Below are 27827 nucleotides of genomic sequence, written 5' to 3' on the forward strand. Positions count from 1 at the left end.
TTAATCAGAGTGAGGACTGTCGACCACGATGTGAGGCTTGGCAGAGGGTGTCGTAGCGCTCTTTGACACAAATGTACCAATCGCCTTTTCCTGCAGGATGAAAACAGATTCATTCAGATCAATTATTTACAACAGAACCACTCTTTTTTTATGGTTTCAGGTGAAATAAATAAACATTTCATCACCCACAGACTGTAAATAAGGACGGACGTAGCCTCCCTGATGCCAGTTTGGCAGTGCCTGACTCCGCCCACTTTCTGGCTAATCCAAAAAGGGGCGGGGCTTGTGTGGAGGCCATGCCGAGTCATGCTCTGTAAGCTCTGTGAGTTATATAAAAGTTCATACCCTCATGAAGGAGGAAAGTTGCTATGGAGACCAGTGTTTCCCCCTTTGTTCACTCAGATAATGAGCACCGCCGCTAAAATGTCACACGATCATTAATATCAGTGATTAATATGATGATTTTTTGCACTGGCACAGAGTCTAAGTATAACAACATTATCTTGAAATTGTTTTGAGTCATCGACTGGTGCATCTAATCTTCCCGGACCCTCTGCTCGTTCTTTAAAGAGCACTTATATAAAAGGTGACGATACAGTAGCGCATAGTTCCTTCAGGGAACAGGGAGTGCTGTACGAAAAGTGGCGGTGAAGCAGCGATAAGAGTGGGTTTTAGAGCCAGCTTCAAACGTCAAGCTGAGAAACTGCAGGTTTTGGCACTTGAGTGCTTTTAACTGCAAATGGCGGCTGTGTAATGTTTTGATTTTCATTCATATGTTAGATGCCTTGTGGGTACAGTACATGATCCAGAGTGAAAAGACCGGATGTCATATTCATGTCATCCACAAAAATGACACTTTCCAGTTCTAGTTCATCCTTCTACAGTCTCGGGCCAAAGACATGAAAAAAATGTATTTTAAACCACTTTAGCAGCTTAATGTGGAAACAGAGACATTTTACGTTGACGTTTTCTGTGAAAAACAAATATGAAATGAATTTATACGCCTCTCTCAACTGCCACGCTCAAACAGCACAGCGAGTGCATTTGTGGCATTGCTGTTGAAAAGCAAAAAGCAAAAAAAGTCCTGTACTCCCTTAACATCCTGTAAAATACTCTGTTTACTTTCTTGATGAGAGTCAAATAAGACGATTGACAACACTGTGAAGCTAAAGCTAGTTAGCCTAGCTTACACAGCTAGCCTCACTCTGTCGTAGGACATTTCCCAAAATGTCAATTCTTTAAAGGGATAGTTCAACATTTTGGCAAAATTGGCCCATTGCCATAATCCCTATAGTCATAGCAGTAGGTTTGTTACCTTTAATTGTCAGCGCAAGCTATTTTTAGAACAGTGGAGCAGAGCCGCGAGCTGCTCAGAGCTACGCTACGGAGGCTAATGGGATTTCTTGGTTTCCCTCATCAAACTCATCAAATACACAACTCTGCTCTGGTGGACAAGTTGTGACCTGTACATTCACCACGCTATGAGATAATAACACAACGTTACGAGACAGAGTTGTTTTTGAGGCAAATGCAGAGACTGCTTGCTGAAAAATTTGCCAAAATGTTGAACTATCCCCTTAAGAACATTTGTTAAATATATCTAACAGGGAAATATTGTCCATGCTCCCCTGCTACATTTATCTGACAGCTATAGTTTGTAGTAATAAGAGTTTGCTAATGAAAAACATTTCATCTATTAATTGCCCAACTGTATTTTGTCAACACAAACAGCCTGTACTGCATATTGACAATTTAATTTGATAATTAAATGCTTTAAGATGACTTTATAGGACAAGACTTTTTACTTATGGTAATATTTGTTTTTATTTTGTTGTTAAATCACTGCCACTGTTTCTATTACTGTACCAAATCACTACAACCTCTGCTTCTAAATATAATCACTGCATGATAAAAATAATACTTCTCCTTATTATGCCCAGCACCGACAGCAAAAGAGAGAGCACAACATATGTGGTATGAGGTCATACGTGTGACACATGACTGCACACATACACACACACACACACACACACATACGCGGTCATGCTCACACACACGTGAACACACACATGATAATATGCTCATTACCTCCACAAGCTGATACCACTGCTCTATTGGTTTGCGGGGATTGGCCAGCATGGCTGCCCAGTGTTCCCTCCCTGGACCGTCGGCCTCGCTGCCCACACGACACATCCCTATAACCTCGTTATGACCGATACTGACACGCAGCGAGGGATGAGCGATGGAGGCAAGGACGAGAGACAGAGAGAGAGAGAGAGAGAGAAGGAGAGAGAGAGAGAGAGAGAGGGTTAGCAAGAAACAGGCACAGAGGGTCTCATTTATCAACCCTGAGTATAAGGAAAAGAGTCGAGCAGCCGGGGAAGGATATTGAACAGCAGCTCACAAACACACACACACACACACCAGGCCTTGTGTAAAAGCTTGACGTGAGTCACGACAGGCAACACACACACACACACACACACACACACACACACCTATGGAGACGCCAAATGGAGGGCAGGCCACATAACATAACAGCAGAGGTGGTGGTGAATCTATACACACAAACACGTCAACAGCAGACAGAGCAGCGGTGGCAGCAGGGTTACACTTCCTCTTCCACCATTAGCATAAATCATGCCTATTCATGAGGCGATCGTCTTTGTAAAACAGGGAACGTCCACCAGGAGGCTGACTCATAAAGGGGGGGGGGGGGGGGGGGGGTGTTCAACACACAGCACTGATCAGCTTCATCCTCCAGAGCATGCAGCAGCAGCAGCAGCAGCAGCGTGTGCAACAACAAGCGCGGCGTGCTCACCAGTCATAGTCCATCACCGCGATGATGATGGCTACACTTTCTATATTTTCATTGGGAATGTCAAACACCAGCGCCTCGTTGTACGTGGGGTTCAGCGTGTTCTTCTTAATGGAGGTCTTCCTCTTTTTTAGCCTCCGCCCGTCACAGATCAGAGAGGCTTTCACGTACGGATCTGAGGCAGAGACAAAGATAGAAGAGGAGGAGGAAGAGGAAGAGAGGAGGAGAGGAGAGGGAGGCAGGTGGGATAGGAGGCAGCCAAGTAGAAAGAGGAAGAGGAAGGAGAAGGAGAAGAAAAAAGAGAGACAGGGGGGAGGAAGCAGAGAGAATAAGATAAGGATGGGTGAGTGGGGGGGTTTGCGGGGGGGACTCCTGCAAACAGTGTTCGGTATTATGCTCACAGGTATCTGCGTCTGTAACACATAAAAGGCATGAAAATCAAGTCACCTTGGCAAAGCTGGATTAAGAACACAAAGGGAGAAAAGCAGCGCAGGTTGAATCACTTCAGTTATCCATTCAACATGTGCAGCTCAGTGACAGCAGCCAGGGAAAACACACTCTCTCTCACACACACACACACACACACACACACATTCACGCCCACATCTCCATTTTTATGCTGCAATTTTTGAGCATCTTTCAGGCGCTGCAATCATCTCATCTCAGGGATCGCCGTGGCGATAACGACGGCCTGTGGTCATTATTATCTGAGATCTCATTTAATCTGAGAGAGACAGAGAGAGGGAAAGAGGGCACCGCTGCAGAAATCACCGGCTCTTTAACTGAAGAGTAAATACAGAATAATAAAAAAATAAAAACCTGCAGATGATGCTGTTTGTTAATTCAATATTAGCATTAGCATCAACCTTGACGTCAGTCTCGTGGGCTAAAAACCTCATTGAGGTTTTTTTTTCCTCCCATTTCTGCAGACGTGCGATGATGGAAACAGTTTTTTTCTTTTTTTTCCACGTTCTCCTCGTTGTTTTTTATTTTTTGCAACAAATGAACTTCAGCGCCTCAGGTTATATTTTCATAATTTATAACCTCGACTTCTGTTTCTGGAAGGAACAAGAAAAAAAAGAGTAAATAAAAAAATAATAAATCTCGACTCAGATTCTCTCACATGGTTCGACTCGATCAATCTTGTGACGCTCATTTTCACACCAGGACTTATTTAGAAAAGATTTATAGTCGTTTGTCCTTCCCTCAATATGCTTCATCTGCTTCTACTTCACATTGTGATTTATTAGATGTGGTTTTATGTTCACCATGCGACACGTCGTATCATGGAGCAGCGCTGTGTTTAGGTTTATCGAGGGTGTCATCACTGGAGAAGTACTTTTTTCTTTTTTTATTTGGTGCTAAATGGCGTATAAGTTTCTCCTTTATTTCAAAGCACCGGCGCCGTGTTTACCGGGGTTGATGTTTGTGTATAAGAAAAATGTCTCCACACACGACTTCACGCCAAATCAGAAAAAGCAAACGCGCAAAAAACACCAATAGCTGTTATTTTCCAGACGGCGGTAAAGCTGTTTTCTGTCACATTTTTCCCCCCCGTTTAAAACGAGTTTCCAGTCAGGTTGCTCGCTGGAGGTCTAACAGTAGTGAGAGATGTGTGTGTGTGTGTGAGAGTGTGTGAGAGTGTGTGAAGGTATGTGTGTGTGTGTGTGTAAATCCTTTACCTGAGAAGCCAGTCAGGTCCATGGCTTTGAGGTTGGTGGCCTTGATGACGGTGGCGGTGAGCCGGCCTGCAGTGGGCAGGTAACACAGCGAGAAATTAAGCTCCCCGAGATCAGCCTTCTCCTGTGGACACACACACACACACACACACACACACACACACACACACACACACACACACACACACACACACAGGACAGGACAGGACATGGATCAGTAATGGAGCAGGAACTAACAGGTATAATAATAACCTTTTTTTTCCTTTTTTTTTTGTGCTGATCGCCTGTTGCCTGTTTTAGAGCAACAGTAAATCTGATGGCGAGCGACAGCCGGTGTCCTAATGTGGACAGGCGGTGTTTAGTCAGAGGAGAAACGCCGTCACTGTAAATGAATCATACGCCAATCTGCTGATGGCCCCGAGAGCAGGAAGGTGCTAAGTAGAGGTGACGATGCTCTGGGCCGTTCTTCTTTTTTTCTTTTTTTTTTAAATATATCCCTCCCTGTGCTCTCATCTACTGATCCTCTCACAGTCTGTGGTCTCAGCGGCACCACAGTAATGACACCGGTGGTATTCAGGTCACACTGCGGCCTGATGGCTCCTCACCGGCTTTGAGCCTCACAAATCAATACCACACCCCCACACCACTCCAACCCCCAAGTGAAACACTGAAATACGCCAAGAGGTCCAACAACGTTTTAAACTTATTCAATAAATGAAATGCCCCATGCCAAAAAAAAATTTTTATTTTTTTTTTCAAACTTTGCTCTATCTAATTTGCTAATAGCCGTCTATGAATATTTCATATAAATCTGCTTGGACAGTGCTTGATATAAAGTTTGGATGTGGCCAGCAGTGCATTTCCAGTAATCTATCCGTGCTGGTTTTTCACATTAACCAACCTCCGAATTAATCTACACTGCAGGCAGTTTGCAGGCTGCACAACTTCTGTGCATCCTTCCTCTCTTCAGATAACACACAGATAATGCACAGGAGTGTTTAGAGAGTCCTGTACAAAAAAAAACAACAACATCTTAAAACTCAAACTGAAGCACCGGTCCTGAAATTTTAAACAACCAAAGCTGCAGCGCGTGAACTCTACTGTGGATTGAATGTTGATCTCTAAAAGTTTTATAATTTAAAAAAACAACTAGATCTGTTCATGCATTTTGCATTGTTGAGTTGTGGTGTTTGGAATTCAGTCCTAGAAACTTGATATTTGGACTTGACCTGAAAGTTTCCAAGAGCGGCAAGCTGCTCAGAGCTACACTACAGAGTTGTTTTCGAGGCAAATGCAGAGACTGCTTGCTGAAAAACTGCCCTCGACAGGAACACGCATCAGTGGTTTTGCATGAATTTACCCCTAAAAATACTCCGTCTCGTAGCATTGCGTTATTATCTCATATAGCGTGGTGAATGTGCAGGTCACAACTTGTCCACCAGAGCGTTTTGGAGTTGAATTAGCCTCCGTAGCGTAGCTCTGAGCAGCTCGCGGCTCTGCTCCGCCTTTCTAAAAATAGCTTGCACTGACAATTAAAGGTAACGAACCTACTCCTAAACCTATAGGGATTATGGCAATGGGCCAATTTGCCAAAATGTTGAACTATCCCTTTAAAACAGTGTTTTTGCACAAATTGAAATTGTCTTCTGGCTATAATGAGGTGAACGTCCTTTGCTCGAGACACTTTTATCCATTTATCCATTAACTTGTGTGTCTATATTCGATTAATTTTCGCGCCCGTTACATTTCTACTTCAGATCCAGAACCTGTTTAATAAGCTTCATCCCCGGTTCCATCCATTTCTCTCGGGCCCTGACATCGCCGCAGGGCTCATTCAAATTTCATCTGCTCTAAAGTGGGCATCTCCTGCAAATGAACGTGATCATTCTGGGGCTTGTTTCTCTGCAGCGGCGGGGGCGGAGAGGGGTGACTCGTCCTTACCGCGGTGCCCTCCACGATGTCCCTCCACACGGGTTTGTCCCCGCTGCCCTCGCTGAAGTCCAGCAGGTTGTCCACCACCACCTGTCCGATCAGGTCGTGTCTGGAGAAGCGGTCGAAGTCGTAGACGGAGAAATGAAGCTTCCTGGAATGTAGCTCATTCAGCGGCACGCCGAACTGAAATGTCTCGTTGAACACTGGGTTTAAGGTCTTTCTGTGAACCTGAGAGAGAGACAGAGAGAGACAGAGAGAGAGAGAGATGGGGACAATGCTTCTCATTAACAGCTGTAAATTACAGTGTGAATATTTAGTACAGACGGAGCAGCGATATAATACTTAGCACGGATCTGCTCGCAGGTAGGAGGCCATTTAGACGAGGAGCGATGGTGAGGTTGGGGAGTTTTAACACGTGGGAGTTAACAAGACACTACTTAATTTTACAGCCTCGATACACACACACACACAGACACACACACACACACAGGTCGCTGAAAGGTAACCCCAGCTGATGTTACTCATGCGTGCTTTTAAAAATAAAGTTGGTACCTATGGGAAATTTATCATAGGGTACAGGTCTACAAGTATGTATTTATGTATTTTCTACTAAATTTGGTTCCTGTGTAGCGGTGTGTGTGTGTGGAATAGTTCAACATTCACAACGCTATGAAATAACATAAAGTTACCAGATGGAGTTGTTTTAGAGGTAAATGCAGAGACTGCTTGCTGAAAAAGTGCCCCCGACTGGAACGATCATCAGCGGTTTTGCATGAATTTGCGTTGTTGGATTGTGTATATGATGAGTTTGATGAGGGAAACCAAGAAATCCCATGAGCCTCCGTAGCGTAGCTCTGAGCAGCTTGCGGCTCTGCTCCGCCGTTCTAAAAATAGCTTGCACCGACAATTAAAGGTAACAAACCTACTGCTATGACTATAGGGATTATGTCAATGTGACAATTTGCTAAAATGTTGAACTACCCCTTTAATGCATAAATAATCAGATGAATGGGAATATAAGAATTATATGTTGTCTCTCGGTGGGATTTTACATTTTGTTTATGATTCTTTATGTTTTCTTTATGTGTAACTTGGCCTCCCCATCCTGTGTTTATGTATTTGTGTTTTCAGATGTTTGTGTCATTATAACAGAAATGTGAAATAAATGTGTTTCTTCATTTGATTTAACCTTCTTGTATGTCTATCTGACCTGTTGTCCTGATTCTGTAAAAAAAAAAAAGTCTGATAAAGATGTTAAATGTAAAAAGATAAAGTCGGTCAAAACCTAAAGAATATATTCTGAATAGGTTTCTTTTGTTGAACTTGTTGAATCTCTCTCCTCCTCATCTCTTCCTCGCAGCCTTGGCTCTCAGACTATTTCACATCGAGGAGTTTTTCAGGCCTTTTGTTCCATTGAGTGTTTCAATCCCACGATCAGATAAACACTCATTCTGCCTTTGTGCACCTTGTAGGAATCTAGTTTCTCTTGAGAAAGTGACCCTTCAAAAAACGATTAATTAAAATGAAAATTGAAATGAAAATAAATGATTAAACGTTTTGCTGTGAAACCCAGAGGAACCAACTCTAGGACTCACGGCGACGCCACTTGAGGATGTTTCCACTCAACTTTAACTGGCTCTTTATTCACTCCTGATCACACAGTATGAAAGGACAGTAAAGATGATGTCATAGCTATGCCTAATAATGTGCACTATATTAACAATAATAATAACATTATCAATAATGATGAGTTTTCAGTGTTAAAAACTTGCAAATATATTAAACATTTTGGCAAATTGGCCCATTGCCATAATCCCTATAGCTATAGCAGTAGGTTCGTTACCTTTAATCGTCGGTGCAAGCTATTTTTAGAACGGCGGAGCAGAGCCGCGAGCTGCTCAGAGCTACACTACGGAGGCTCATGGGATTTCTTGGTTTCCCTCATCAAACTCATCAAATACACAATCCAACAACTTCAAAATGCTCTGGTGGACAAGTTGTGACCTGCACATTCACCACGCTATGAGATAATAACGGAAAGTTACAAGATGGAGTTAAGGGTAACGAACCTACTGCTATAGGGATTATGGCAATGGGTCAATTTGCCAAAATGTTGAACTATCCCTTTGAGTAAAATGACACCATTACTAATTGAGTAATATCAATATTGCATTGTACTTCCTGCCTTGTTTTCCTCTGCAGTGATTAAACAGCTCCTTAATAGAGTTTTATAAAACTCATCTTCTTCCCTTGTGCTAATATATTTGTCTCTCCATTGTTGCCCGGCGCTGATGCTAAACAATGACACAGTGATTTATTGTGTTGCTGTAATCTAAAGCGTTTCCACACTTGGCCTCAGTCCGCGCCTTTTCATGTAACCACTTGTTTTTACATTTGAGACTTGTGCATTGAAGTCCTGACAGCGCCGGGGCCGAGGTTTCCTCACAGATATAAATTCGAGCCAAGAAACCGAACCAGCCACTCGCCTGTAAGTCTGACAAGACTTAATGATATTTTGAAGCCGCGTCCAGATTCCTCAAAGACTTGTAATTTGCTGGTTATGAAAAATATTCCAGTACAAAAAGAGGATTTCTAACCTGTTTCATGTGCATCTTTATTTCCTCAACAAAAACAAATAGGGAGTCGTTGTTGTTTTTTTTGTTTTTTTTACAGCAGCAGAGACGCTGAGGATCCTTCACCAGCACAGAAACTGCCGTCAAAACGAGCTGCTGGCTTGTTCAAAGTTTGTCATGTCGCTTTAATCTGCGACTAAAATGTAGCTATCAGTGCAGCACTTACCCGCGAGATACGGCTGGTCACAACACTTTTCTCTGCTGTTATGTCTCTTATTTAAGTTTTTTGTTTTTTTTATCTCTCTTTCCAAAACCACCCAGCTCTTCCTCCTGTTTTATCCAAAACAAATTGGAAACATAAAAGGCCTCACTTCCATGTGGACGTCCTGCTTCTTCTTGTGAATATAAAAGCTTTGATTACTCTCCTCTAGAAGGGAGTCACGTTGTGCTGAAAGCAGCAAAACAGACTTTATTACAACTAAATGTCATGAATCAGTGATTTAAAATTGACTGATCTACATTCCTTTAAATAAATATATAAATAAAAATAACCACCAGACACACCAAGACAGTGAATATTCCTATGAGGCTTTTGATTAATAGTGCAACCACGCCGGCTGAAATGTCCTTGGGCGCCATAATTAACCTCTGCAGCACCGTCTGACCTTGTTGCTCGGCTACAGGGAGGAAAAGTGCATTACACCTTTTCTTGTGGAAAAGAATGAAAGATGAAAGATCAAATCAAAACCTGCTCCAATCAAATAACAGCATTTTAAACTCGATTTTATGTTTCCAGGACATGTACAGGAAGTAAAGGAGGAGGTTTCCAGGTAACTGTGTTTACTCCCAATCAGTTTTCCCTCCGTTGTTGTGACTCAGTATTGTGTTTTTCCTGCCTTTATCCATCCATCCATCCGTCGCCTTCGTTTCCTCCTCATCGTGTCATCGCGGCACGCTGCAGACGGGCGGGCGTTTGGCAAATTTGTCTACAAATCTTCTCCGGCGCTTAATTTTTCTTTCTTTTTTTCCCCCCTACTCTCTGTTGATTTTGCTCGTTGGATCTAGTTGCTATGAAATCATTTGAAGTAAATGCCGTCATAGCAATAAAGCCTGTGATAATTAAAATGTGACACACACAAGCTACACACACACTCAGTTTTCCAAATCCAGCTTTTTCTCCTTGCGTTAAGTCCTGTCCGTCACTCCGGCTTATTAGCACTTGATGATTACTTGTTAGCTTTGGATTAAACGTTGCAGCTGACGGCGACGCTGAGCCTTTAGAAAACCAGAGGCACAAAGCTCCCAACATCCACTCGTAGGTGACGCCTGCTGCTGCTGCTGCTTCTTTCTACATTTTTCTTTTTTTTATATAAATTAGTTGGAAGGATAAAAGTGGCGAAATACGAGTGGTGTAAAAACTCCATGTTTAATGAGGATGTGATTGAAATTAAACAATCATCTCCACTCTGAATAAAAAGAGGAGCCTGTATTATGCAAATGATTGAAGCATTCACGCTTTTCAGTGCTTTGAAGGGGCTTTTGTGATGTACAGGAGACAGTCGCACAAAGACGAGTGGTGGTGTGGGGGGGGAGACATTTCAAACTGGTTTCAAAAACGCTTCCTTTTCACCGGCGCCACAATCAATTCTGACCCTTTTCAGCTTCCGTTGCTCCCTGTTTTATTCCGTCTCTGTAGAAAACTACCAGTGATATTTATGGGTATACAACAGAGCACTACAACTCACATTTGTGAGGCCACCGAGCTCATAAGTCTTGAGCTTCTCCGCAGAGAATAAATTAGAGGAGAGGAGGTTTCTTCTACTTCTTCTTCCACTACTACTTTTTTTTTTTTTCCTTCGAGGGCTAAGGGTTGACTTCCTGGTACAGAACATCCTGATACTCAAATATTGACTCAACTGTCCTCAAACAACCAGAATAACACACATGAGTCGAGCAGCAGTGGCCTGTAATAGTCTGAAGCACATTATCTTGAATAAATTATGGCCTCAGATTAGATTAGATTACATTAGTGAAAGTGTAATGATTCCCCATGAGGAGGCAGGCGGGGTCGTCGGAGCGAGGAGCGAGGAGAGCAGCCAGTCGGAGGATGACGACAGCAGCAGCAGCTTGTTTGGGTTTTGTTTGTCTTTCTGTGTGTGTGTGTTGTGTGTGTTGTGTGTTTGTATGTTTACGCTAAGGAAAGGTGAGGTGAAGTGAAGTGGTGTTTTGGGAGTGGGAGGCACCTTGGTCTGGAATTTCTTCTTCCTGTCTGGCAGTAGGTAGATCTTCACGTAGGGGTCAGAGAAGCCGTTGGCGTCCTTCGCTGGCAGGTCCAGAGCTTTCAGGATCTTCACCACCAGCTGCTCCGTGCTGCAACACACAAACAAACACACACATTTATATATATATATATATATACCCCCTGTAACTCAGAGAAGCCATGGATAACTCTGAAACTTCTCCCAGCCCTTAGTCGACAGAGGGTGAGTAGAAATTTAAAAATAATGAAATTTCAATTTTGGGTGAACTGTCCCTTTAATTTGTTCATTTTTATCTCTGCGTCGTGTCGGTCTGAAGAACATACATCACAATACAGGACACGTTTCATCCTCTGCTTTATGAAATATCGGCCAAAACAGATGTATACATTGAATAAAGTTATAAAATAATGTATTGCCTATTTGCCAACAAGAAGAAAGGAAGAGAAAACGTTCAGGTCATCTTGATAAAGAGCTTGTTTTCTTATCTCCAGGTAACAAGCCGCTCTAAATGTTTCATATGTAAATAACCAACTTAATCTTTGTGCTTCATCCATATGTAATGAATCAATATCTGCTTATATCTGACTAAACCTTAAGACCCCGCTCCGCACAGTCCAACATCAAACAGGTTTAAGGTCCTAAAAGACAAAGTGATTTTATTTACTGCAGCACATACGACAAATCTGCTTCTGTCCCACTAAATCAACAAACCACAAGAGCTAAAAAAAAAAAAAACTAAATCTCAGCTCAGCTCGTCTATAGGGATCTTTGTTTTTTTGTTAACATATATAGAGCATCATTTTATCATCCTAAACGTCCAAACAACACTCATACATCTACACTGCCTGAGGCCCAGTCGTCTGTTTAGCCCACATAAATACATTTCATGTCAACCTATTTTCTTCCATATCGATTGACTGTATATATATATAGTATAAACACAGACCATGCATTTATATAAACACACACACACACGCATATATATAGCAAGCAAACTCTCATAGATGTTCACATGCTCTGAAAAAGGTAGAGGGACCCAGACAGGATCAGCCCACACCCACAAACACCTGTGCGGGCTTTGTGCACACATAATGACGGAGGTGGGTCTGTGTCTGTTGCATAAATAGTTTGTGTGTGTGTGTGTGTGTGTGTGTGTGTGTGTGTGTGTGTGTGTGTGTGTGTGTGTGTGTGTGTGTGTGTGAGTGTGTATGCATGTGCGTCATCCCTGCAGCTGTGCCGTGACGGCTGCACTATCAGCGATGTTATATGTAAGCACAGATGTGCAGCCAGCGAGACAGAGCGCGTCCGGAGCCGAGCTCATTAATAATCCTTAACGCAGGACTCCACAGAGCCGTTAATGCAGAAGAGCGGAGCCGACGAGAGCAGCCGCTGATTAACTGCCGAGTCAATCAACACAAAATTAATCAGGAACTATTTTATACTATTTTCTCATCGATCAATCACTCGACTCCATGTCCAAAAGCTTCTGATTTCATGTAGCTGCTTTTCTAATATGACAGTCAGTGAATTAAATGGATCTGAGAAAAACAGAAATAATGAGATTAAAGGAAATAACAAGATTAATCAATACTGAAATAATCCTTTGTTGCAGCCTTGTACAAGATACAAAAACAAAATCCGAGCGGTGAGATTCATCTAATCAAATGATTGCTGCCGTAGAAAATAATAACAACAAAAGCCTGCAACAGTAAATCACAAAGAAATAACCTTTTCTCTCTGCAACATGTGGGTCATGAAACCTTATCACGTGTTATAAAGAAGCAGTTTCATTTGATTTCATTAAAGCACAGCAGTAATGTCTGTTTTATTATGCCTTAATGTTTATTTATTTGAAGGTTAAACATCAAATCCAGCAGTAAATGAAAATGTTGCTATTACATGAAAATATAAAAAGAGCTCTTTTAAATACAAGCATTGAAATTAGACAGAAACTAACAATTTAATCTGATTAAAACACTAATTATTTTCTTAATTAATTACCAAACGCATACTTTAGTCCTTGAAATGTAAATAAACACATCCTTGAATCCAAGGCAACATCCTTGAATGTCTTACTTTGTCCATTCTATGACTCAAAAACCCAAGGACATTCATTTCTCTATTATATAACGGAGATAAATGACGATTTTCACATATTTTGTTGGATTTCTTTGCTATTTCCAATCCTTGAATGACTCAAACAATCAATAATTAATGATCAGTAATGAACAGCCAAACTTATCATGTAAATATTTTGTATTTGCACGTGGCTGTTTTTATGTCTTGTGGTTAGACGAGACCCAAAACGACACCGAAACAACGAGAAAGAAATATCACATTGCACACTTGATCTGTGTTTAATGGAGTATAGTTTACCATGACATGAATGAATGAATGAATAAATAAATAATAGGTTCAGTGTGAGATGATCAGCAGCATTGTTTGCCCTGGAAGCAACAACCCAAGCAGATGCACACTCACAGATGCAACGTGTAACAACATCAGCAGCTCTGAGTGTCTCTTTGTCATGCACACAAACACACATGAGCGAGCTGACGGACACACACACACACACACACAAAGAACGTCTTTACATCCGAATGCTCCGTCCACAGTCATGGCTGCTCCTCACGCACCGTTTATTATGTATTTAATTACCAGATGAAGATGAAGACGGCTCGGAGGGCTTTAATCAGCCCTCGTTAGACTGTGTCTCCCCGTGTTAACCAGTGTGTCAGCACTTCATTAGCCGCCGTGGGAGAGCACCGTGAACTTTGGGGCCGAGGAGGGATCACCGGGGCCGAACGCCAGCGGTGACCCCGGCGGTTTTAACCTCCTCTCCTCCTCCATGTGTGTACCAATCGCAATTAAGAGACACGCCTGCATGGGTCGACCACACACACACACACACACACACAGAGACACACACAACCGCAGCCAATCGGGACACGTGTTTACCTCTGCATCATGTCCAATTAAGGCAATTGGATAAACATGTCCATTCTGCAAATCACATCAAATCCGGGGTGTAGGCTACAGACGACGTATACATGAGCAACAACTGCTGCAGGAAATCACATTCCCAGCTCAGCCAGATAAATATTTTAACGAGAAAAAAAAAAAAAAAAAAAAAAAAAAAAAGCCTGACCAATTCAAATATGTATCTAATGATCATTTAATCCAGTGTGATTCAGTGACACGCTGCTGGTGGAGTCTGCTGCCGTCTCCGTGATTAACCGGCGTGGCTCATGGCAGCGCTCAGATGTGCCATAATTGGAAACGACAGGAAGCTTGTGCACAAATAGTACAAATAAATAAATAAAAACACCTCTCTCTTTCATTTTTTTTCTCCTTTACCTGCGTCTGTTGTTGTTGTTTATTTGCTACACAGACACATTCCCAGATTTTCCCGCGCTCACGTGTCTTGTTACAGAACAAGACATGAGCCCGGACCCAAAAAACCAAGGTTTTTTTTTTTTTTTTTTACACAATCCCCGAGGCGTGCTGCAGAGAAAATATACCTATTACTGCTGCTGCTCGGGCAAGGAGCGCAAAATTCACGGCCTTATTCCTGGCAGACAAAGCCCCGAAAGCTAGCTGCTACTCCCACAGTGGGAATGTGTCAGCTTTTAATGGGATTGTCAATAGAAATGGCTTTTCCCAGAGGATCTGAGGAAGATTGACATTGTTGTTCTGACTGTTACACTCCAAACGGCAGGGGTGTTTTAACACATTAACATACCCGTCTTATCTCAGTCCCAGCACTAACACACCTCCACGTCTGTGTCTGTGTATGTGTATGTGTTTTGCAGCTACATCTCTAACCTTTCCTCAGTCCCTCCCTCTGCTCTGTCTTCTTCCTCCTCTCACTGAAACGATTTCCCTCCAGTGCGATGACAGGCAGCTACAGCGCGACATAAATTATCTCGTGACTTTATAAATGGGGGAAAAGGGGGCACATGAATAGTTTTCATCATTAACCTCCCTCTCCATTCGACTCCCTTTGCTAATTCCCTGTATCTGTAACTCTCCGGCTGTAGCAGCGCGGTCTGGTGTTATTATGTGGTGACAGGGGCTGCTGTTTAAAGTGGCTCACCATATATAATTCATGACTCAAACGGCCTCTCGCTCCCTTTTCTTTTCTGACCATCAGCACTTTCGCCCGTTGCAATGTTTCTACATGTCAGAGCAGGCAAAGAAACAAGGGGGCTGAGGCGGGTGAAGGGGTTCACGGTGACCGGCCTGAGCCACAGACGGCAGCTTCCTCCACACATCCCGCAACTTAACCATCCAAACTTACAGCAGTCACAGCGTGAAACCCACCAATTACACACTTACATCCAAACCGTCTCCAACAGAGAATATTCGCCAAGCAACATTTTTTAACAGCAGCAATCTGTGCCACACAGAACATAAAACACACTGTTGCCGCTTTGACACTTACGCTTTAAAAGTGCCACTTTGTTCATTTCAAACATTTATATTTCAGCTTTATTATCATAAACAAACAAAGGCCACCGCTGTGCCGCATCTCAAGCTATCACCAAATGAGGGGTAAAATCCGACACGACACGCACACAGTAACACAAAACTTTAGGTTTTCTTTTTTCTAGGAGGATAAACACACTCAAAGATATTTTTTTCCCACGGAGCACCTTGTGTGTGCTCGGAGCCGTGAAGAAACGCAGCAAAACCAGCGGCGGCTCGCAGCCCCTCTTTGAAGAACTTCACACCCACCGCCACGATCAAAGTGCTGCGAAAACAGACACATTGACATTCGCCGGAGACATGCAAAACTACACAGAGTAGTGGTGGCGGTTACACCCAAGGTTGGATTCACCAGCCGGTGTTTCGGGGTTTAAATTCTCCACACACTGCAGCTCTATCAAAACCAGAAGCCTCTGAATGCAGAGAGGGCTTTTTAGACACGCTACAGCTTTGACTGGACGTCAACGCTGTGTAGAAACTATCTGGTCCTTTGATAAAAAAAAGAAAAAAAATTGAAGGCACATAAAAGTGGACATAAAAAGGGGGTGAATCAGAGGTGGATGCTGTCGACGATTCCCAAAGTGCATTTCAGCAACAAGAAGCCACTGTGTTATGGTTATGGTTGGTTTCCATTTGAACGTCCCCAGTTGGCTACATAAGCGATCCAAGATGGCCGCCCTGCGCATTAACACTGAATAAAAAACTGAACATTACTGTTTATTATAGCCACTTGGTCTTGTTTTTGTGTTGTTAAATAAGTTGTGCTGACAGTATTGGGCAATTTCTACCTGTAGACGTGTTGTTATGTTGCTTTCATGCATAAAATATCACAAAGTGTGTTGCTATCAGCTGGTATCAGCTCACATCAGCTCACAATGCTAACAATAACAATAGCGACTGTAACAAACTGGCGAGTGAGAGCTGCAGATGATGCTGAAACCAAAGATACTCTACTATCAAGATAGCTGCACCACTGATATGAAATAGTACACTTCCTGTCTCCTAGGTAGGCGTGGTCACCCGTCCCCTGACCTCGTGTTGTCAACGTGTTTGTGGATTTATAAAAGTTATCGGTAGATGAAAGTGAGCTATTTATATTTTCTTATGAGAACATTTACACAGCTAACAGTCATATTTAGCATTACGGAAATTAATTAGCGCAAGTTCATTTTCACCTGATTTGTGCTTCTCAAATTTGACATTTTAGGTCAAAATGTTCAGAAGAGGTGTGGCTTGTGAAAAATGAGTCAAATATTTACTTTGGTGACTATGGAGCGAAAGAATCGACCATAATCTGTGTTCACGTTCACTTTCTCATTGGAGTCAATGGACTCAAGGCTGGGTCGTAGAGAAGCCCACGTGACGTAGATACAGGAAACTGACTCGTCATGGGGCGTCTTGGTTTCTAAACCGTCTTTGCTGAAACTACTCGTAACAACAAAGCACTTTTGTGCCTCTTCGCCATGTCGACAGCAGCCAAGGCTCATGGGTATGCTCGTGTTTAGTACCCGCTACCAAGCTAACGTCACAGATAATATGTGATTTCTGATTAATAAAGTTTCAATAATTCTAACTAGTGATGATAGCAAAAAAGCTAAGCATTTTTTTACATCATCTGTAATAGTGCTGTTTTTCTGTTTTGTATAATATTGAGGATTCTGGAGGAAGCTGTTAGCATCCGGTGTTGGTTTATCACTTTGTGTTTAGAAATCAGTTAAAGTTGACAGTTCTGCCTCGACTTTTAACTGAACTACAGGAAAACAGAAATATTTTTCACTTTTCACTCAAAAAGGGAGTTAAACATATTGTGAATTCAACTCCTCATGGAAAAAACACAAGGCCTATCTTATACTTCAATTTTTCATCAAACCAGAAGTTGAGAAGTTTTCCAGACAGACAAGCTAGTGCACAGAGCTCGACACAGACGCCAGTGCAGCATCTTTTGGGCCGACGCGGCGGTGATGTAACCGCCTCATTCTCTAAAAAGGTGAAGTTTATATCTCAAAATTATTTCTGGCCATGATTTATTAATGTTAAAATTCTGCACTTTTTACATAAGAGGGCACTGACGGGGCCGTTGGGTTGTTTCGCTCGGTCTGACACTTACTTGAAGGCGTAGCGCAGGAGGAAGCTGATTTTGCCGCAGGTGTCGCCCTGGTTGCCGTCGCCCTGGTCGCCCTTGGGTCTGTAGAGCTCCGGTTTAATCTGCCCGATGCTGGTTACCTGCTCCTTCTCCTCACCATGGAAATCAGGGCTGGAGAGCTGGTGAGTCATGGGCTTGGGCCTAAACAGACACGCAAGAGCTCAGAGGGTGACTATTAAAGTGAAGAGCACAGAGCACGCACATACACACACACATATACACACACACAATCCACTATACAACAGCTTAATCAGAGATGCAGAGGCTGGTAAACCATCTAAATGAGTTTAACCGCTGTCACACCTGCGTGCACTGTAGTGTTATCTAATTAAGGCCAGTTTTATGACGATGGTGCCTCTGTACAAACAACAGAAAAACAACAAACGAGCCAAATGTGGTGCGTGAGCCTCTGAGAAAACCCCAGACAACATTTTAGCCCTCGAAAGGAGAAAAACTAAACTAACATGGAGAAAGTGTTCACTAGAGGGGAGAGGGGGAGATTAATGTGGCTTTTTAAACATCCTCCTTTAACGAGGATCGAGGCCTCTTTTAAGTAATTTCAAATCATGCTTTTTCACTTGAATGACCACTTAACACACTCTTGTTTTATTCACCAGGACATCACTGGGTTTAACAACAACAACAACAACACAGCCAGAAGCTAACGAGCTCGGTGCTGACCGTGTGGTGACCTTGTCCTGCGAATGAGCGTTGGGCAGGTCTTTCGGGGGGTGGGCTCCTGCCTCCGAGTTGGGGACATCTGGAGACGTCTGACTCAGCTTCAGAGTTCCTACCACGGACAAGAAAAACAACAACGGCTTATTTGTGGAAGTCGGCCATTACAGAGGAACGTGTGTGTTGTTGCTTTCTGCATCGCATCGATCTCATTGATTGCATCGCATTGATTGAACAGGCAGTGATTTAAACAGCAGGGGGGGAAAGGGGGAAGAAGTGATAGGACATATTTACAACAGCAGAACATGAGCCAGCATGAAAAGGGCTGACAGCACGGAGACGCCAAACAGACGCGCATCCAGCTGCAATAAAGAGACAGCCAGCAAACATTTGACTGTGAATTATGACAAACAACCTGCGCCGGAGCTGACAGCCAGCGGTAACACATCAACAGATTGAACAATCACAGCAGCTGCCTGAGCTGACACCAGTTTAAAGCATTGTTTTATTGGGAAAACTGATTCTTTTTTTGTTCTAATCGCTGGTTGATGTTGAGCTAAAATGGCCGATCACAGTCTCGCCACTGTGATTTTTGTTGCAACTAACTTTTACTGTATGTATTATAAGTATTTTGTTGATTCTTTCTCTATAAGACATCAAAAAACACTGAAAAATGCCGACCGTGTTGTTGAATGTCCCTTTTTTTGTCCAAAATATTTAATTTCTGAGCATGCGAGACAAAGAAAAGCAGCTGATTCTCACATTTAAGAAGTTGTGTTTAGCATATTGTTCTTCAAAAACAACTTCAAACGGCAGCTCATCAAAACAGTTGCAGATTAAGTTTGTGCTGATCAGCCACAGCGCAGGTCTGACTCTGTGTAATGTGTACAGGTTTGTTTTTGTAGTAACAAGCCCACACAGAATTATGGGCCAGCTCTGCAGCTTTAGCGAGCTTTTGAGCTCATTGTCATGGCACATTTACTGTTTGGTTCAGTTTCACTGCTCACATCAACCTTGTTTCCAGCAGCAGAAGCAGCAGCAACAGCAACAGCAGCAGCAGCAGGCAGACGTTTTTCTGCAAACAAGCTCTGATAAAACTAAGCGGTGAAGAAAGCTCAACATTTTAGCAGCTAACGATTTTCCCAGCGACCAAAAACAAAGCGAAAAGAGAAATCTCGTATTCATCAGGTGGCCAGAAACATGACTCCAAAGCTCTGCCTGGTTGCAAACATGTTATCCGTAACGGCATTATAAGGCGATTATGCAATCGTCTGTGCGTCTGTTTGCCGCACCGCACTGCCAAAAATTGATTTATGCAGCTTTAAGGAATAAACAAATTAATCCTTTAATGAAAATGTAGGCGATATTTGTTGTAATTAAAACTTCAGCTCAAAGACGCAGTGTAACTTTTCTCCCCTCCTTTAATATTACGACTGTATAACTAAGTGTCTGTAATAAGAGACTGGGCCAGTGAGATGAAAAAGTAATATTCCTTGAATGTAGCTCTACTGAAAGAAAACCCATTTATATGTAGAATAATGGTCAGCATTCATCACGGTGGTGCAGCACAGATAAATTATTTTCCCTATATGTAGGTAAATGTATTAAATCCACTACTGAGAGTATATTAAAATGAGAAGTTATTGACCAAGGCATTACATTACTCTCACAGTCTGACTGGGATTAAGAGTGTCTCGTGTCTCGGAGCTGCCCAGCTATTCAGCCATGTTGGCAAAAGATTACACAAGTAATACAAAACATTTTGGTGATGAAATTAACAGCTCTTTTTCTACAATCTACCTGGGTAATATTGCACCCCATATATTAGACAAATATCTTTTAAAAAATATTATTAGCAGCTAGTAAGAAAACCGTAACTCGAAGCTGGTTATAGACCACACCTCCAGCAGAGTCAGACTGGATCGATATTGTGACCAATATCCAAAATATAGCAAGGATGACCTTTTCGTTAAATCTACAGACTGATAAATATTTGCACTATTGGGAAAAATGGATTGTGTACATGTTCAAAAGAGATGCTCATTGAGCCATCATTAATTTGTAACTTCCCTAGTATAACGTCTGAATGAATGTATCGGTGACCAACTTTTTGTTCTATGTCTCTCTGTATGTTGTCTATGTTCCTTCTATAAAAATAAAGTACAAAAAAAAGAGAGTGTCTCGTGTCTCAGCGCTTGTTCGCTCTCTCACCGGCGTTGTTGGGGTAGGAGTCCATGTCCAGGTAGGAGTGCTCCTACTGAAATTGTTCCACCGGTCAGTGCAAATCACGCAAGATTTGCACTGACACAGGCAAAGCAGTGAACCGAGACACTGGGAGCTTCCGCTACAAACAAGCTTGAAATATAGACTTATTTAATTTTTTTCGGAACAATTTCTCATGATGGGGCTTCAATACAAGAGGGACATTACAGACGAGCACTATGGAGGTATTTGGATGTTTTTTGGTGTGTCTTATTGGACAAAGAAAGTTGGTATCCATTCATAACCATTATATGGACAAATACTGCTGCGCGTGATTGTAATGTACTGTATTGATGTGATTTGCTGTTACTGTTTTAGCTGTTTTTAAGTTTGTTTTGTTGATGTTGTCCAAATGTGTACTTGATGTGGATGTACTGTGCTGCTTTCTTGGCCAGGACCCCCCTTGCAAAAGAGATTCTGAATCTCAATGGGATTATTCCTGGTTAAATAAAAGTTAAATAAAAATAAAATAAAATAAAATAAAAGCACACACTCGCTCGCTCTCTCACCGGCGTTGTTGGGGTAGGAGTCCATGTCCAGGTAGGAGTGCTCCTGGGTCTCGTGCGGCCCCCCGACCACGCCCCCGACCTCGCCTCTCTCCAGCCCCACCAGGTCGGAGAAGTGCGGGTGGTGCTGGCCCTGCTGGCCCAGCGTGGGGTAGAGCGAGGAGGCCGAGTGGCCCTCCTTCCTCTGCTGCTGCTGCTGCATCAGCTGCGGCATCAGCGACGACCCCCCGCCGCCGGTGCCGCCGAGGCTCCCGACGCCGGCGCTCCCGGGCAGCAACCCGGACGTCAGGCTCAGGCCCCCGCCCTCCTTGTCCCGCCATGGCAGCCAGCAGAGCTTCCAGGAGACGAAGAGGGAGACGGAGAGGAGGACGATGCCGCAGAAAGTCACGATGACCGACAGAAGGCTGACGGAGATTTCTGAAGAAGCCGGAGAGAAAGAGACACAGAGAGAGAGAGAGAGGAAACTTCATCATTACGACGCGTTTATTTACACAGAAAGAGGCAAATATCAGGAGATCACCACCAGACTTATAATTAATCCTAAAGGGAACGTGGATGTGTTTACTAAAAGGTCAAGACGATCCATCCATTAGGAGTCGAGACATTTCACTTAAAAAACACACAGATGTTGTGAACCTCCTGGAAGAGACAGGTCACTGGGTCAAATTCATTCATCCTCTGGGAAACGTGTGAATGACTGTGCACAATTTTGACACTGACAGAAGTATAGTCTCCAATCCACAGTGGGGGAAAAAACACACATACACACACACATACATACAAACAACAACCTAATGATATCTGTTCTCTCACATTAACACATTACGCATATGTCGTCTGACAAATCAGCTGTAAACCACTGCACGATCAACAGTCCACACACCCCCGTCTCTCTCTCTCTCACACACAAACAGCATCTACAAATCACACATCACACAGCAGCTTGAAGGCATCAATTGATATGCAACCGTCCCCTGAAGCTCAGTATCCCACGTTCGAATCCTGAGCTTCAAATGGGGGCAAACGTTGGCGGAGAGAAAGAGGAGAAGGTGAGGGGGCGTTGGTGGTTGGTGGCTGGTTGGTTGGTTGGTTGGTTCGGCAGACAATTAAGAAATAAAAATAAAAAATAAAACAAACACCAACACCCACCCAGTGATGCAATGTCATCCTGCATTTCCTCACAGCTATGAGCTTTTTAATCTGTGACGGCTCAAGGATTGTGTCTAATGGGGGGTGGGAGGGAGGGAGGGGGGGTGGGGGCGGCGGTGATGTGCGGGTGGGGACGTGGGTGTGTTAGCGAGGGTGGAGTATGACTCATCCGATTGGAGTAACACACACACACACACACACACTCACTCACACAAAAAAAAAAAGAAAAATGCAGGGAGTAAAAAAGAAAAGCGCCGTTTCAGCACCCAGACTGCTGGACAGCTCCGGCTCCAGAGGAGTGAGAGAAAGAGAAAGAGAGGGAGAGAGTCAACATCAGCCTCGCTCGGCCACTTCTGTAGTTGTTCCCTTTGTGAATTTACAAGGGCACAACTACGCGTGTCGGAGCCTATTATACGTGAACTCATGATGAATTTTTAAATGTGTAAATAAAATACCCTATAAATATTCCATGAGTGCTTATAAATAAATAGACTAAATATACAATGAATATTTATAATTATCTTGAACCATTTGAAGTCTCTCTCTTCATATAAATAGCAGCATCTTTTGGGTCTGATAACTGTCTTCACACAAAAGGACCAATCAGAGCCCTCGATGGCCCACAGCCCTGAACATGAATATTCATAGTTTATAATAAGTAGACCAAGAAGACTCATTACGATACAATGAGCTGATTTTTTCCCCGACTACCAGTTAAAGGAATAGTTCATCATTTTGGCAAATTGGCCCATTGCCTTAATCCCTATAGTTTTAGAACTAGGTTTGTTACGTTTAATTGTCGGTGCAAGCTATTTTTAGAACGGCGGAGCAGAGCCGCGAGCTGCTCAGAGCTATGCTACAGAGGCTAATGGGATTTCTTGGTTTCCCTCATCAAACTCATCAAATACACAATCCAACAACTCCAAAACGCTCTGGTGGACAAGTTGTGACCTGCACATTCACCACGCTATGAGATAATAACAGAACGTTACGAGACAGAGTTGTTTTAGAGGTCAATCCATGCAAATCCGCTGATGCACGTTGCCTTCAGGGACAGTTTTTCAGCAAGCAGTCTCTGCATTTACCTCTAAAACAACTCTAGTAGTAACGTTCTGTTATTATCTCATAGCGTGGTGAATGTGCAGGTCACAACTTGTCCACCAGAGCGTTTTGGAGTTGTTGGATTGTGTATTTGATGAGTTTGGTGAAGGAAACCAAGAAATCCCATTAGCCTCCGTAGTGTAGCTCTGAGCAGCTCGCGACTCTGCTCCACCGTTCTAAAAATAGCTTGCACCGACAATTAAAGGTAACGAACCTACTGCTATGACTATAGGGATTATGGCAATGGGCCAATTTGCAAATATGTTGAGCTATCCCTTTAACAAGTCTTCCTCCTTTCTGTGGGCAGGGCCAGTCGTCACCTCCGTGTAAGACCAGCGCTGTCGTCGTGTTGGCCAAACCCCACCACCACCCCCCTCCACCACCACCACCACATGCTTGTATCGTCCCACACAAAAGGCCTCCTTTTCTCTTTTAACCCCTTTTCCTTCGATTCAGACGCGTCTCCATGGGCATGACAAAGACATAAGCACTGTTAAATCACACAAAAGAGAATGAAATTTTATCTGTAACAGGCTGACAACAAGACTGAGAGCAAATGAGTGAAAACAAGACAACGGCAGCCAATCCTCCAGCCCTGGGGTGCATCCTCTGGAATTCGGTTCGCTCTCTGTCTCCGCCCTCCCTCCCTCTCTCTCTCTTTCTCTTTCTCTTTCACTCTCTCCTCTATATAATCCCCTCAAACACCCCTCATTCCTCGCTGTCATCTCCTCTCCCATGCTGTCTGCCTCTGCATGCTCCGACTTTATTCCTCTCCTCAGCGACTGTCTCTTTGTTCGTCACCCCTACCTTCTTTTTCCGTCTCCCCCGTTTCTCTACCTCTCCTCCTTTCCTCACGCCTTCTCTCCCTCTCTCTCTCTCTCTCTCTTTGGTGAATTATTCATCAGCCTGTGTATGTCATTAATCAGCACTTGTTCAAAAGATATGATTGGGGGGAGGCGAGGTGTAGTGGGTGGTGGTGGTGGTGAGGGAGGCGAGGGGACATCGATCTGTCGCTGTGGAGAACAAGACCGGGTGGGAAGTGAGGAACAAGAGAGGGGATGAGGAAGAGAGAGCGAGGGAAGACAGTACATGATGATGGAGATCAGGAGGCGAGAGGAGGAGGAGGAGGAGGAGGGGAGAGAGGGGGGAAGAGGGCAAAGGAAAGGTATAGGGAGGAAGAAAAAAAAATCAAGACAAGAAAAAAAAAAGACAGCGGTGATGAAGGGGAATGGAGAGATGGGAAAAAAACGATCGAAACCGCAGGATGGCCAGCAGGGCCGGGATAGACGGAGAGAAAGAGGGGGGGGGCTGCAAACAGATTGGTGCCCATGTTGAAACAGACATATAAGCTGACTGGGTCTATTCCCTCCGTTCGGTTTCCCCCCCGGAGGAGGAAGGAGGAGGGAGGAGGAGGAGGAGGATGGGAGGATTGATAAAGTCGATGCAACTACCACGGCATGTGTGAAAGAGTTGACAGTGATTTAGAGCGAAACCTAAAGCAGGGAGGGGTTTAAGGATGAGAAAGGTTAATGTATTGATCTGGAGGGGGAAAAACAAAGCGAGTATGGGCTACCAGTGTGTGTGAGTGTGTGTGTGTGAGAGTGTGTGTGAGTGTGAGTGTGTGGTTGGCAGATCAGGGTGCACTGATAAGACGTGGCCGTGATCAAACGTGTGCGCGGGGACTGTCGGAGGCCAAACCGCTCACCTCCATTTGTCTCTCTCTTTAGGGCGAGTCGCCGTGCCTTCCCCTCAGCACTGATCCTGTCAAAGATCCATCGCTAATCCACAAAGCGTAGAGAGCGAGTCGGCAGGCGGGTGGGGTGGTGGTTGGGTAGGTGGGGTGGTGGGTGGGTGGGTGGCTCGGAGGCCTCTGAAGTGCACCGTGAAGTGGGACCGAGACTCCCTGTCAATCAGCGGCTGATGCAGGGCCCACTGGGAGTCATACACGGCTCCACATCAAACACATCTCGGCTGCTTACACAAGCCGTTCGCTGACAGCTCTCGGCGGCCGCGGCCCCCTCAGAGGGCTCAGAGACTTCCGTCAGCAAACACCGAAAAATCACAGCTGGTAAAGCGAATGGGGGCCAACGCCTTAAACCATGGCGTGACATTTCTTCACAGAGCCATCCAAATCTCCAGAGGCAACACGCAGCCAATCCGGGGCTAATCTACACTGAGCTACAGATATCCACGCTAATCTGCATAACAGCGCACTGCACTTCCAGATGCTTCAATGAGAACCCACACACAATAATACTCTGCACACAATGCACTCCAGCGTGCAGCCCGATGCACCTACTCAGTTTGGTTAAAACGAAAAAAAAAAAAATAGAAAAAAGATCCAGCTCTGAGATAACAATCACAGAAATCTACTGAGACTCTTTTGGGGCTCGTAAAAGAAATGGGATGGACTTGTACCGTAGCCATTTCAATCTACCGGATGAATATTTCATGGTTTGTTGTTCTGAGTGCACAGCACTTCTAACCTGCTTTAAACATGAGCACTCTTCTTAACATTTACCTCTTCATACCTTAAAGTCCAACGACACAGTACGCCGTGTTCCTGTGCGCGCCTCCGCAAGTGATGCAGCGAAAGCCGCAACGTTTTGATAGACAAAACACCGACGTTTCCATTTAAGTGTTTCAGTCAAAAGGGGCCGAGACAGACAGACAGACACCCAAATCATTTTAGCATCACAGACTCGTCCACTACAAGCTTGAGTGCTGTCACATTCATTTTCCTCTCTATCGGAGCAAAGCCATCGTCATCTTCACATGAGTATGCACAGAAAACAGCGGTTTATTCCCGTTCCTGTGGAGGTTTTAACACTCGCTGTTGCTGGAGTGCATCCTCCTCACTGATACAAATCAAGATGTCAAGTCTTGTCCTGGATGACCCTGTAATTCTACAAGGATACCTTTTTGAGGGGCAAAGTGCTGCTTTAAAAGGGGTTATTTATTTGTACGTTTTCTCCGCCACATGAAGAGGCGACGGTGGTGACTGTCACCTCGGCCAACGTTGCGTTCAGGGGATGAGAGTTTACAATGCATTCCTCACTATAGGTCGCTATAGGTAAATGATGTTATAGAGATAAAGACTAGACATTGGTGTTGCTCTCCACCAGTGTTGGGCACATTGCTAATTAGTAATTAGTTATAGTTAAAAGGGGTTTCTTGGGAATTTTTCCTCAGTCGATGTGAGGGTCTAAGGGCAGAGGATGTTGTAAATGCTGTGTAAAGCCCTTTGAGACAAACTGTTTGTAAAAATGGGCTATACAAATAAAATTGCTTAGCCTTGCCTTTCCCAAAAAAGTAACTAAGTTAGTAATTGTGTTACTTTTTTATAAAATGCTCAACTCATTTGGTTAGTTCCAGATAAACAGCTTTTTTCTGACTAGTTGACGAACTGAAAAAAAACCGTGTACATTCACTTTAACGGGTGTATTATTATTTTGTGACAGGACTTCTTGAGTCAAGTAACGGCGTATTTTGTTGTCAGTAGCGCCTTTAGCAACGCTGTTATTTTATAACGCTGTCAATCCCATTACTGCTCTCCACCTCTGGAAACAGCTGTTGGCTCGACAAACAGATGCTACTGCTAACATTAGCTTTGTAGCTGTAGCAAAACACAGACAAATAGCTGCTTTAAAGGTCCAGTGTGTAATATTTGGTTTAAGGGTTTAGTGGTAAAATCTGAATATACTAGCCATAAATATGTTTGTATAAGTGTAAAATCGCTATAAAATAGAATTTGTTTGGTTTTTGGAGCCTTATAATTCTTCCAGCCAGCCAGAGAGAGCATTTCGCGACTGAGTGAGTAGTTAGTCGGTAGAGAACAGTGACAGGTCTTTGAGTTGTAAACCTGAAAGTTTGCACAAGTATTTTTGTCCTCGGAGGCACACCTTTAATTTGCTGATGGGAAGTCGAGAAATCTAATCTATTCAAACTAGAATCCAAACGCTAGATGTCACGGTTTTCCCCCATTTTACACACTGGCCCTTTAAGGCGGAGTGAGGCCGGTTCGATGTGGGTGTTTACAAACAGTGAAGAGAAAGAGAAGCTCCACAGGTGTGTTGTCTCCGTTACCTGCGTCCACCTGTCTGTTGCGGCCCCTCAGCAGGTAGCTGAACTCCTCGCAGCGTTCGCTCTGGCCGTAGCCCCGCGGCGAGTTGAAGCACAGCTCCTCCACCAGCACCAGCGCCTTCTTACACAGGTCTTCATCCCAGTCCCCCGACATCCT

At 43.7% G+C, this 27827-nt stretch overlaps 1 protein-coding gene across 1 annotated transcript; it reads right to left on the reverse strand.

Annotated features, from left to right (window-relative positions):
* Window positions 1-27824, reverse strand: syt3 (synaptotagmin III; the record flags this gene model as incomplete). The annotated part of the gene is made up of 10 exons (XM_083977313.1): window positions 1-90; window positions 2089-2218; window positions 2822-2993; window positions 4501-4621; window positions 6439-6657; window positions 11246-11372; window positions 17859-18035; window positions 18576-18684; window positions 21341-21754; window positions 27674-27824. 10 exons carry the CDS (start codon window positions 27822-27824, stop codon window positions 1-3), a joined length of 1710 nt encoding a protein of 569 aa, XP_083833439.1.
* Between the last annotated feature and the right edge of the window lie 3 nt (window positions 27825-27827).

The sequence above is a fragment of the Trachurus trachurus genome (assembly GCF_905171665.1).
Source record: "Trachurus trachurus genome assembly, chromosome: 8".
Lineage (NCBI taxonomy): Eukaryota > Metazoa > Chordata > Actinopteri > Carangiformes > Carangidae > Trachurus > Trachurus trachurus.